Raw genomic sequence first — 13,325 nt, 5'->3', positions numbered from 1 at the left:
ATTCATTATAATCAGACAACAAAAGAAGAATAAACAGCTGAGGTGACATTGGGATATTGATACGTCTTTAATATGCAATTCGTTCTTAAAGGCATGCAGCATTCATAGACAAACTCATTAAGTACAAACATTTTTACTTTGCCGTATTCTCTTCTCACCACCAGCCAGTTTGATAAATTCAAGAAAGATTATCTTGAAAAAAAGGAAAAAAGAAGAGTTACTTAAATATTTCTTTATTCTATAAAATAAAATAAATCTTATTGCAATGAAATCTCTTTGTGTCTATTTATTTTATTTTATTTTATTTTATTTTGTGAATCTGGCCCCTGGGTCATTTTCTTTGATTCAGAGCGTCAGTGGACACTAAGGAATGGATGTGGTAGTATCTACTCATATTGCTCTCTGTTTTCTGCTGGAATCCGAGAATACGACACATATGTCATCACCTAAACATCAATAGACACATAAACAAATATGGTACATGAGTACTTACTCTGACAACTTGACAACTTCTTCTCATTTTTTTTTTATTGTATACAAGTGCTAGAGTATATAGGCAGTTAATTACCTTCATAAATTGGATTTACCAAATCGACAACAAATAAGAAATAATACTTACATCAGAATAAACAGCCTCGTCTTTGTTATCTGTAAAATGTCACATAATAAAAATATTAGGCAAGATATAGCACATCCACATCTAGATCAATGCATTATCCTGAAACTGTTAAGAAGAGTTCACTTTTGCTTCTGTTGTCATGAAGCGACTTTTTAATTGGAATTGTATTTTCTATAAAACATTTAATTTAGCCCTCATTTCATCATGCCCACCTTTGTTCAAAAGTCTGGAATGATTAAGATTACCAAGGCTGCGTTAATTAAATCAAATATACAATAAACAGTAATATTGTGAATTTTTTTATTTAAATATATTTTAAAATGTAATTTATTAAAGAAATCTTAATCTTCACATGCAATACAACCTGAAAGTGATGTACACTATTAAAGTTATATTGTTTGTTTGTTATAAAATATTAATAATTACAATAACCTACCAGCCTGTTTTGTATAAATCACCCACAGCATAGAAGCAAGAAGGAGAAGGGCTAATGCAGGAAATATAACAACCATCACTAAAAGAGAGACTACAGAAAAACACGTACAGGGTCAGGGTTTTAATCCATCTTTTTATTTTGTATTTGGAAATGATGTACTTTCAGAGTGTGGAATTTTGATGTATGAGCTGAATTGAAACAACAATCTCAGCAGAACATTAAGCTAGAAACATTCTTTTTACAAATTGTATTTACTACAGTTACAGCTCTATAGACATGCATTTGTCAAAGATTTAAAGTCTCAAGCACATTGACGAACTTGTTTACAATTAGTTTTCACAAAGTTTGTAATCCACTCCGTCTCCCCAGAGAGAAATCAGTTATATTTATAGGGACTGATTTGAGAAGAAAAGTGTATGTGAGAAACACTGGTGTGAGAAAGACAGTGATTACCTTGTGTTGGTGTGTTTCTAGCTGAGGGATCCTCAGAGTTTGTGATGTGGACTGGAATCACTGGTGTCGTTGTACCAGCTTGAGCTGTACGGGAAGAGTGTTATAGTTCAGATGCATCATACTGCAGAATATTACAATCATTAAAAAAAGAAATGTGTTAACCTTAGTTATTATGATCTCACAACGCACAACAATTTTTATGGCGTTTTTTGTTTGTTTGTTTAAATTCTTTTACTTTTTAAAATAAGTTATTATTAGTGTCCATATATTATTATGAATGATATATGGTTCATTGTTTATTTATTTTTTCATAATACATTCATGTTAATTTATACAATGTGAAATGTTAAAAATGTATTATACGTAGAAATTAACATTCACATTAATACATGCTGTAAAAGTAGGGTTGTGCATTGTCAGTTATTTTATTAACTAATGTTAAAGAATTGAACATTATTTTCTCAAATTTAACAATTAAAGCACAATATGCTATATGCTTTTATTTATTTTTTTGTACAATTTTTGTACACTCTGTTTATCCTGGCTGAAAGATATTAATAGAATTTCCGACATTACTAAAGGCCTACTAAACTTTAGGGCCTCGAAAACTGATATATGATGAGATGCAATATTGTTCCCACCTGAATACTTGACAGTATATGTGGCTGAGGCCTTCGGTTGATTTCTCTGAGTAACCTGACATCTCCACTCTCTGTTGTGATCTTCATTCAGGAGTGTTGTAGTCAGAGTGCTGATACAGTGTGTTGAGGAGAATAATATCAGATATCTGGAGTCTGTCATCACACTAACACCAGCCTGATTCACCCAGATCAGCTGAAGTCCCTCTGTACGGAACAAAGTATCACAAGGGACTCCAGAATACAACAGACAGGAGAGAGTCACAGAGCCTGATCTGATCTCAGTCTGTGAGGATGATGAAGAGACTGAAACAGAAAATAAGACAGAAATCACATGACATGCTTATTTTTTTTCAGTAATCTGTTAGTGTAAATGGAGAATTTGGCATTTTTTAAATACAGTTTACATTATCCTACAATTACCGTGAAGAACATGCAGATAAACATGTCCATCAGTTCCTTGTTGTTGTCCGCAGGTGTAATGCCCATAATCTTTATGAGTGACTTTCGTGATGTTCAGAGAGCAGTCAGACCCCAGACTCAGTCTCTCATCTCTCTTTTTCAATGTCTCTAACCTGTCACCGTTCCATTTCCATATAGTTGTGCAGCCAGAAAGAGCATCATTACAGGGAAAACTGACATTTTCACCAGAACTGCAGAACACATGAGTCTCTTCTGCTCCACTCGTGCCTGCAACACAATACATTTGGGTGATCATTATGAAATTTTTAAAAAATAATTATTTTCCATAAGGGTTTTTTCCACAGATGTCTTATAGAGCATATAGAAATGTGTTTACCAGTAGGAAATGAGCAGAGAATTATCAGTCCCATCAGAAACATAAGACACTTATCAGCCGTTTTCAGTTTCTGATATTCTCTTCCATTTAACATCATCAGCTTCCCTGCTTGTTATTTCCCAGGTTCAGAAAGACTCTTTCATTCAGTGATCACTAAAAAAATGTTTCTGGTACTGTCAAAGACATGACCATGTAATTACATTACTCATGTAGTCACTCATAACTCGTCTTAACTGGGTTTAAAAATGATCATTTCTCTATGTGGGTTGAACCGGTGTGATGAAACTTACATGTTGAGCAGTCACATGTTTCGAAACAGTGATTGAAATAACTCTGGAAAATGTCATCATGTTATAACTTTAAACATGCACATCACTTTCAGGTTGTAGAATTGCTGTTTAGATTAAGATTTCTTTAATAAATTACATTTTAAAATATATTCAAATAAAAAACAGTTCTTTTAAATTCTACAAATATTTCACAATATTACTGTTTATTGTATATTTGATTTAACTAATGCAGCCTTGGTAATCTTAATTATTCCAAACTTTTGAACAAAGGTGGGCATGATGAATATCCTGACACACAAACTTAAAAATCAAACAATGATTCCAAAGGTGCACATATAAATACAATAATGAATACAGTAAAAGAACAGATGAGAAATTAAGTTGCAACCAAGAAATTAAAGATAATTAAACATGTGAAACCATTAACAAAGCATAGAAAAAAGAAAAAGGGCTCAATAAGTATTGCCACACACTTTTGGTTACTTGACACAAGAAACTACCAGGGTACATCTGACATTTCTGAGATAAATGTTTGTATTAGTTTAACTCGGATGATTACAGATTTGTTTTTACAGATGTTTTAATTATTTGTGTAGTTCAAATTCTCTGGCAAAAATGTAACTTGTTTTTTTGTAAGACACTAAACCTTCTGTTTTAACCTTTGACATTTTCATGCTGAGTGTGAAAACACGGACATTTCATTCTGTGACATTTATATACTGCAATGTCCCATTTTAGAATATTTAAGTAAAATATAATTTGAATAGGAGCTGAAGCCTAATGCTCACTGTCTACCTATTTTATTTTATGTATAAGAGAAAGCCTATACATGCCAAAAGCAAGAGTACCAACTTTATAATGTCCTTTTCCAAGGAATATTACATGTTTTAAGACAAAAATCCAACCGATAAACCTTCCCTCCAGTTGATGGAGGTGTTTTGTGTCTCATGAAGACTGGTTAAATAAGCAAACACTACTGACCCAGACTACAGATTGAGAATAAATCTAAATGTTTTTTCCCCTCTACTACATATGGTTGAACATTTTTACAGTATTGCTTTTGAATTGTGTCTTTCTACTCTTTCACAGAACAACAAATATTAATAACATAACTGAATATAAAAGTTCTGTTCCTTCACATACAAATATATGATTCTGCTAATTACCAAACTGCTCATCTGTTCATAACATGAAGTTCTGCAGCGATTTGAATAAAAGAATGTTTGCATCAAAGTTTATTTGTGAGGGGTATTTGTTTTCTACTTTTCCAACGCTATCTCACGACCAATTCGTACGAATTCGTACGAATGATAAAAAGTTGGCTAATTCGTACTAATTCGTACGACCTCACTCGTACGAATTTGTACGATTTGTCTAAACCCACGTGATGGGTAGGTTTAGGGGCGGGGTCAGGGGTAGGTCATTCGTATGAATTCATACGAATTGGGCAATTCGTAAAATATGTACGATTTTGCAAAAATCGTACTAATTCGTACGACTCAGGTCGTATGAATTCGTACGAATAAGCCACCTCGTAGAATTTGTACGTTTTCCCGTGAGATCGGGCTCACTTTTTCACAGAGTCATGAAGTCCATCCTGAGGTGCAAATTCTGTTCCTCTGATGGCAGCGTAAGTCACTGTGTCATTAGAATGATCCTGGAAGAACACCACAGATTGGTCAATCAGTGTGGAACCCACGGCTATTATTGCTTCACTTCATTTATCTACAAATTCAGAGCTACATTTCAACAGCATATAGATGAGAGAAGGAGGGTGTAATTTTCTCTGAACAGGACTGTCACTGGGCACTGATGAAAGAAAAAGTGAACATGCTGATATCTACTCACATTGTACATTTGTACTTGCTTTTTACTGGAAGAAGTAACCTCAGAATAGGTCACATCATCTGTCTGTTCCTAAACATCAATGGAAACATGGCAAATCAGACATTTGTCACTACACTTAAAGTTTTAATAAACTTCATTAAAGAATAGACAAATAGACATAATGGATGAACTTCAAACTTAATGAAGTTTAAGTCATTTTGTTCACTCACATTGGTGTTTGGCATTGAAGGAATGGCCATGTTGATTGTTTCATACGTCCCTTTATGTTCATTCACATCTTTGACCTTTAGATAACAAATAGTTATACGCAATTGCATGGATTACAAACTTTACTGAACTTTAAAGACAGTAATCAAATCTAAATCATTGGCATTACTGAACTCACCACAGAGCTGTGAGTCTCTCTTTTATCATCTGAAAAAAAGTGATGAAAATGACTCGTGTAATATGAGTATTAATGATAAAACAGACAAAAACACAAAATGTTAAATGTTCCAGTGTTAATAACATTCAAATAAAAAAGGCAAGGATTTTATTGCACCATTAAAATTGGTGACAAGATTTCACTTAAAGGGTTAGTTTAAACAGAAATGAAAATTCCATATGTATTGAGCGGTTTAGCCCAAATTTTCTGGGGACACAATCGCTTCATATGATGAACAGATTGAAATTTAGGCTTTTATTCACATAAACATTGATCAGCTGACATAAACAGAAGCTCAACTGAACATGCTTGATGTGCGAGAACAAAGCTCATTCGTTTTTAGCTGTTATTTTATAATTACTGAGTGTTTACTTGTCTTTAAAATATACATTAGTTAGGCTAGTTGTTTTTCTATGGTATTTTTAACCACAGGCAAATGTTCCTTGTATAAGTTCCTTCTTTAGCCTGTTGATTTTTGTTCACGATATTCAGCTAAAATGAAATATTTTACAATGAGACTAAATGTGAATATCTACGTTTTTTTTTTTTTTTTACCTTATTGGAATCGAAATTAGGAATCGATAAGAATCTAAATCGGAATTGTTAAAATTCAAACGATACCCAACCCTTCGCGTGACACAAGAATTAACCTCTTTAGTTCTTGCGGAAGTTCAAATGTGCTGCGTAACACACGAGAATGAACCTCATTGGCTCTCGCACATCAAGCGAACATGGTTGAGCTTCCGTTTATTATAACTGATGTATGAGTAGATGAACGTTTATATGTGAATAAAAGTAAATCTGATTTGTCTTTAGAAAATGTGGACATAACCGCTCAATTCACAGGGATTATTTTTTACAATCTTTATGAACTTTTTGAAGCGTCAAAGTGGTTGCGTAACTGCCAATAGAGGGACAGAAATTGCTCAGATTTTGTTAAAAATATTTTCATTTGTGTTTCAAAAATGAACGAAAGTCTTACGGGTTTGGAAAGACATGAGGGTGAGTAATTAGTGACAGAATTTTCATGTTTGGGTAAACTAACACTTTAATGGCACTTTGTGATCGATATTACAGGAATACACTTCTGTTCACTTCATAATTCAACATACACATAATCCATGTGCTTCTATGATACATACAAATGATGGTTGTTTTATAATGATAAAGTGAGATCTGAACTATGATTTAATTATTATTATTATTATAAAAAGAAGGAAACTCACAAGCTTTTTTTTTATAGATCACCCAGAAAACAGCAACAAGCACTGCTAATGCAGCAACCACAGCAGAGATCACTATCTCTAAAGGAGAGAGGACATAGGGAAACATAGTCATGTATGGGTACTATCTGTAATGAGTGGTTTCCTTAATCTTTTGCCTTGTCTTGCCCTGGTTCTGTGCTTATGTTTCATTCATTTTTTTCTGTCATCAAATGTCATCATCAAATGTCATGTGTCTTAATCATCATCATAATCATCATCATCAAGTACCTTGGTTATGAGGTGCTGGTCTGTCTGAGTGATCCTCTTGAGCTGTACAGAATGAGTGTTAGTTCAGATGCATCATGTTGTTAAATATATGATAATATTCATAATTTATACTAGACCATCACATTGGTTTGAATGTTTTGGGTTCAAATTACTTCTGTCCAAGTGAAAGAAGCTTTTGTAACCTTGGTTTGTTATGATGATATTAATTGTGCTTGATATTAGGAGTGTCTATTAAAACTGATTTATAAGATTGTTTTCTTACCTGAATACACAGTATATGTGGCTGAGGTCTTCAGTTGATTTCTCTGAGTAACCTGACATCTCCACTCTCTGTTGTGATCTTCATTCAGGAGTGTTGTAGTCAGAGTGCTGATACAGTGTGTTGAGGAGAATAATATCAGATATCTGGAGTCTGTCATCAGATTCACACCAGCCTGATTCACCCAGATCAGCTGAAGTCCCTCAGAACGGACCAAAGTATCACAAGAGACTCCAGAATACAACCGACAGGAGAGAGTCACAGAGCCTGATCTGATCTCAGTCTGTGAGGATGATGAAGAGACTGAAACAGGAAATAAATCACAGATTTTAAACTTTTCATTACATGTGAGTTTTAAGGTATTATTAAATAAATTACAGAAACACTGACCATGAAGAACATGCAGATAAACAGGTGCATCAGGTCCTTGTTGTTCTCCATTCACAAATTGTCGGCAGCTGTAAAGCCCATAATCTTCTTGTGTGACTTTCTTGATGTTCAGAGAGCAGTCAGACCCCAGACTCAGTCTCTCACGTCTCTCTATGTCATTCTTCTTTTCCCCTCCAGCAATCAGTTCAACTGTCTCTGAAAGTCTGGTATAGATCCATGTAGTTGATGTGCAGTCAGAAAGAGTATTATTACAGGGCAGACTGACATTTTCATCAGAACTGCTGAACACATGAGTCTCAGTCACTTCACTGGTACCTGAAGCACAAGTACGATCATTGGAGTGATCATTATGTTGTAGAGCAAAACCACATAAACATCCTGGCATACAAAAAACATTTAAAATATAAATTCATATCAGAAAACAGTTTTTAAGAGTTGTTAAAATCATCAACATACTCTTAATAAATAAATGTGCATCATATTTCTGCGTGACACAAAGTCTGCACTGTATTCAGGAACATGTACATACACTAAGCAACTCAGAGACCATCGTGAATAACTGCAAGAAAAAAAAACTAAGCTGATGTTCCAAATCTTTTTCCAGACTAATTCCACTAAACAAGGATTTGTAATAGCATGTGTTGTAGAGGAAATACAGATTTCTTTACCTTTCAAAAATGGACAGAGAATAATCAGTTCGAGCAGAAACATATGACATTGAGCCATTTTAATTTTTAATTTCTGCCAGTCTTCCTCTTCATTAAGTGGTCACAACTTTTTTTTTAAACATCATCAGCTCCTCCTTTTATTCACTTCCTCTAAACCGACCATTTGAGTGTTTAAATCAGCTACAGTTGCTATTGTGACGCTATGACTGTACATAATACAGAAGTGATGCTTCACAATTCTCTTGTAAATATCAACTCAAATTAGATACTAATTTGCCTTTTCACTCATGCTTACAAGTAATTTGCAGTACACATTCTGTAGTAACAGTCAATCAGAGGAACTTTCAATATAGCCCATCACACTTCTCCAGAACAGAGCGTAGGCTGTGGTTGATTGTGAAATGTGTTCTTCAGTGTGAGAACTCTTAAACTGGTCGACCCAAATGTAATTATAGCAGACGAAAAAAATTAACTGCAGTTGCAGGCAATGATTTTTCTCATATTAAAAAACAATATTTCCAAGCATTGTCTTTAAAACGGGAAAAAGAAAAAAACATTAATTTGTCACATATTCAACCCTTCTCATGAATATAAATAAACTAATCTCTTTTTTTAATTTTTGTTGTCATCACTTTGTTCAGATTCGCCAAACGGAACAATAAAACCAAAATGGATGAACATCTTGAAAATTCAATCTCAGCACAGAAGCTCTGTGTCTATATATGATGCACACGACAGAACCCTTTAAGGTTCTATATAGAACCTTTTATGATTTATACATACAGATTATGTACTTAGCTCCCACCAGCCCTTTCCTAAATTGACAAAAATAAATAATATATACATTCTATTTAGCCTGTGAATTACATAATGGCACAAGCCACTCAAGCAGGCAATGATGCTCAGTTAGTTGGGTATGTGTCCTGTGCCACAGGTAATGTTGCTACAACCGGTGTTGACTGAGTGCCGTTTAAAGCACTAGAAAGATGGCTTCCCGAACGTAAAATAACTGAAGTTTTACTGAAGACTTAAAAGACTGTTGTTGATGTTTATATACATTTTTCTGTCATTTACATAATTTTTCTCAGATAAGCTAACAAGTATAAATAAGATTCATATAGTGATTCTTTTGAAATGTGATCATTTAACTGCTGGCTGTTTGTGACTCAATTTTCCACGAACTCACAATAAGTACTATTTTTAGCCATGTGAAAACCAAGCATTACAACACAGGATGACATTTTTGGTCTTTGGAGAACTTTAATTCAAATTGCGACAAAAGTACAATTTTGTCTGTTTTTATAAACTTGACCAACAAAAGCACATTTACACAGTAGCATACAATGACAATCACAAATCCATGAGTTAAAGAAAAAAGAAAAAAAACTTGGATCTTCATTATCAAAACTACATATATAAAAGAAGAGCAAAAGATTGACTAAGCAAAACATTAGAGATTGACACATGTATGTAAAAAAGAAATGACTGTTTGCAGTAAGGATTGCATAAACCATAGTGATCGATGCCATGGGCCCATTTGAGGTTTAAGGTGGAACTCTGTGAAGCAGGACAGTTGAAAACATGCGTACATAAATTTTTTTATTACCTCAGTTAAGTTCCTCAACAAATGTATCTTCGTTCAGTGTCTGCTCAGTTCTTATCAGTAGCACAGACCTTACTTTCACTGGCACGTCTACAATAGGAGGTACTTTTAGTGCGTGCGCATGTGTTACAGCAGTCGTCCTCTGCATTCTGTAGATCCACAGCAGCACAGAAGCTCCTTGCCCTCTACACTGCCAACTTCATAATTATAATCCCATGTCAGCTCCGTCCCTGCTCGGATTCGCCTGTAGAAACACACAGATTAATAACAAAAAAATTATATTTACATGCAGCCAAATAATCTGTTAATATTTCAACTAAAAGCTAAATCAGTATGAAAAACCTTCATGTAAACACTCATGTAAACACCCAAACAAACAAAAAAACAATGTCTTGCACCAATCTTATAAGGTGTAAATCTTAAAATGATCTGTAAAATGGAACTAAACTAAAACTAATGAATCTGACTACTTATAAAATTAAGAACATTAACATCAATAGTTTTTGATGACAAAAAAACTGCACATATACAGTATGTAAGAGACATAAAAGCAAGCAAAATAATTTTGTCATGTCTGATAACACAAATGGCCTGTATTAAAATTCTGTATAATTATAATAAAAATACTAGAAACTAAAATTCATAATTTTAAATGTGAATTTAGGTATCAACACTATAATGTACAGTATGAACAATGGATATTCATTGAGATGTGGATTTAAATTATTAGTGTTTTTAAAGAGTAACTTTAAGTGAGTGTTAGATGACGACAACAGTAATATAAATGTGAAAATGAGCAGTACAATTAAAAATCCAATATCGGCCTATATCGATAAAAACAAACAATCTCGGCTGATAACATATACATGAAATTATTCCTAATTTAAATGCACAAAAAACACTGATGTCATGCTCACTTGCTAGCAAAGAAGGCCACCCAGGGGAAGCGCAGATCATGAGTGTCCACAAACACATTCTGGACGAACAGATTAGGGCTGCAGCTATGCTGTGGGACAAAGACAAGCAGAAGAGAGGATATAAACACAGCAGCTGTGAACTATCATCAAATTAAAAATCAAGTAAAGAATCCTAAGACTTATGATTCCAATGAATAAATGCAAATGTCGAATATAAGTCTGTATCTGGAATTGTACTCACATTGAGGTAGCGTCCGAGGTTGCCTTCCAGTTTGGCATCAATGATATAACAGGATTCCTCCCCGTCAAAGAACAGGCGGGTGTTTCTATGGCCACCTTCACCCCCGCCACCTCCCTGTCCATGAGATGGGCCTGACCCACGAGATGGGCCTGACCCACCTCCTCCCGCACCCCCTCCCCCCGTTTTCACCATCATACCGTGGGACTTCAAAGCAATGCCACGTGTGGACTTCACCGCCACCTGCCTCTTCACCACAGCTGAGAGAGAGACAGAGAGATCGAACAATGTTCTATATAATGGCTTGTTACCGGGACAGCTTTCACAGCACACCTGCACAACAAGATGAGCATCTCATCTCATAATAAAGATGTAAAGGGTTAAAAAGGATTTCTGCTCATCCACCACTACAACTTGCAGATTCAGTCAGCTGACTGAAGGATGGCAACGGTTACACTGATATAAATAAGTCCATGGATGAGAGCAAGCAATTTGCCCTTTTCTTCCATCTCACCCTGAGTCTTTTTCTCTCTTTCCTTGTTGTCATCGGATCCTGAGCTGATAGTTTGCACATCATCACTGTCAGAGAGAGTCATCACATCCTAAACAAAAGACAGAGAGAGGGATTAAAATAAGAGTGGCAGATATGAGAGAGAGAGAGAGAGAGAGAGAGAGAGAGAGAGAGAGAGAGAGAGAGAGAGAGAGAGAGAGAGAGAGAGAGAGAGAGAGAGAGAGAGAGAGAGAGAGAGAGAGAGAGAGAGAGAGAGAGAGAGAGAGAGAGAGAGAGAGAGAGAGAGAGAGAGAAAGAAAGAGAGAGAAAGAAAGAGAGAGAAAGAAAGAAAGAGAGAAAGAAAGAGAGTGACTTAGAGTGAAACAGACAAACAGGAGCAAAGAGACAGAAAAGGGAGACATTTCATGTGAAAAGTAAAATTGGAAACAGGATGCATGAAAAACTACACTCACCTTCTTCTCCGTCTTAATCGCTCCCTCCACCTTGACACTCGGATTTGCAGAAGTGGAGGATTGGCTGGTGAGCCAAGATGCTACTTTACTCTTCCCGGTCTCCTCTGGCATGGGAGGGGGCTTCCTCTCCTCGCCTGCAGAAACACTTAGCCCATCCTTACTGTCCTGACTCTCTACAGCAAAGAGAATGGTGGAAAAGGTGAAACATAAAATAAAACAAACATATTTGTATAATATATTAAATAAAAAAAAAAATACTATGGTGAATGGGTTACTAAATAATAACTGTTCAAGACACATTCACCATAATATCTTGTATAATTTAACATATGGTAATAACAATTATAATAAAACAAATAATAAATATTAGACATTACATATAATAGGAATAATAAATATTAGAAATTTCACACAAAAATAAAATATATTGCATTATATATTAAGTAATATATCATTATTATTATTATCATCATCATCATCATCATCTGTTCAAGATACATTTTACCACAAAAACAAAATACGTAAAATATTTTATAATTTAATATATAAAATAATATATGAAAACAATAATAAATATTAGTAGTAGTAGTAGTAGTAAGTTAACTGTTCAAGACATTTCATCACAGAAATAAAATAAATATAATATTGTATATGTATAGGCTAGCCTATATATTGTTTCTTAACTATAGTGTTATAAATAACTGTGCGAGCCTCAACAGCGCAACATTGTTACCGTCAGTAGGTTAGGTAGTAGGCCTATATTATTATCAACTATAGGCTATCAATCGCCACTTACATTAAATTAAATAAAACAGAATCATCCTCACGTTTTCGGTGATTCCCTAGTTATTTTGTATTTTTATACTAAAAATTGTTTTAATCAGGGCATTTGTCCGGTCAGGCAAGTAGTAGGCCTACAATTCTCTCTCACTTTCCCCTTCAAAAAAAGAAAAAAATACACGTGTCCCGGACAAGCGTTATTGTCGAGCCCTGATATGTTTTCCTTGATTGGTTTTCCCTTAAGAGAATTACGTTGTTGAAAACGAAAGTAAAAGAGTCACGCACGTTCATTGCATTTTACCGTGATGAGAGTTCCGTGTTTTTATTAAACTCAACACATTAATGATTTATCTGTCATCCACCTTCGATTAAGTGGAATGGAATGTTTGTATTACTTGGCCCGCCCGACCCGCAGATTAGCCGCGATCCGCGCAGCACTATACGTTTTGAGAATGGACACAAGTGGTAACAGCGACAGAACCATTACGGTGGAAAAAGTGTATCTGA

General features: G+C 34.8%; 3 protein-coding genes across 5 annotated transcripts in view; all 3 read right to left on the bottom strand.

Annotated features, from left to right (window-relative positions):
- Positions 1-44: 44 nt before the first annotated feature.
- LOC308704756 (uncharacterized protein) lies at positions 45-3,208 on the bottom strand. Of its 2 annotated transcripts, XM_081389298.1 has the most exons (8): positions 2,946-3,204; positions 2,570-2,836; positions 2,150-2,452; positions 1,509-1,592; positions 1,056-1,145; positions 620-648; positions 391-446; positions 45-192 (listed from the first exon to the last, which is right to left on the bottom strand). In XM_081389298.1, exons 1-8 carry the CDS (start codon positions 3,040-3,042, stop codon positions 189-191), a joined length of 930 nt encoding a protein of 309 aa, XP_081245424.1. In that variant the 5' UTR covers positions 3,043-3,204; the 3' UTR covers positions 45-188. The 2 variants fall into 2 exon arrangements, with proteins under 2 accessions (XP_081245424.1, XP_081245425.1); XM_081389299.1 differs by lacking the exon at positions 1,056-1,145 and having other exon boundaries at positions 2,946-3,208.
- Positions 3,209-3,339: 131 nt separating this feature from the next.
- Positions 3,340-8,433, bottom strand: LOC308704754 (uncharacterized protein). Its single transcript, XM_081389296.1, has 9 exons — positions 8,318-8,433; positions 7,650-7,964; positions 7,263-7,562; positions 7,001-7,042; positions 6,734-6,811; positions 5,469-5,497; positions 5,293-5,367; positions 5,084-5,152; positions 3,340-4,892 (listed from the first exon to the last, which is right to left on the bottom strand). The coding sequence occupies exons 1-9, from the start codon at positions 8,373-8,375 to the stop codon at positions 4,803-4,805; spliced, it is 1,056 nt and encodes a 351-aa protein (XP_081245422.1). The 5' UTR covers positions 8,376-8,433; the 3' UTR covers positions 3,340-4,802.
- An 887-nt stretch (positions 8,434-9,320) lies between these two features.
- Positions 9,321-13,325, bottom strand: part of setdb1b (SET domain bifurcated histone lysine methyltransferase 1b) — a 28,730-nt gene continuing 24,725 nt past the window's right edge. For both annotated transcript variants that reach the window (XM_081389292.1, XM_081389293.1), the window contains 5 exons: positions 12,039-12,211; positions 11,590-11,677; positions 11,079-11,335; positions 10,838-10,926; positions 9,321-10,164 (listed from right to left, as the gene is read on the bottom strand). In XM_081389292.1, the coding sequence (XP_081245418.1) occupies positions 10,047-10,164; positions 10,838-10,926; positions 11,079-11,335; positions 11,590-11,677; positions 12,039-12,211 (725 nt within the window). In that variant the 3' untranslated portion in view covers positions 9,321-10,046. The remainder of the gene's footprint in view (positions 10,165-10,837; positions 10,927-11,078; positions 11,336-11,589; positions 11,678-12,038; positions 12,212-13,325) is intronic.

This window comes from Scardinius erythrophthalmus, assembly GCF_964197995.2.
Source record: "Scardinius erythrophthalmus genome assembly, chromosome: 16".
Taxonomy (NCBI): domain Eukaryota; kingdom Metazoa; phylum Chordata; class Actinopteri; order Cypriniformes; family Leuciscidae; genus Scardinius; species Scardinius erythrophthalmus.
The sequence above is the reverse complement of the archived record's forward strand: the minus strand, read 5'-3'. Positions and strand labels throughout refer to the sequence as shown.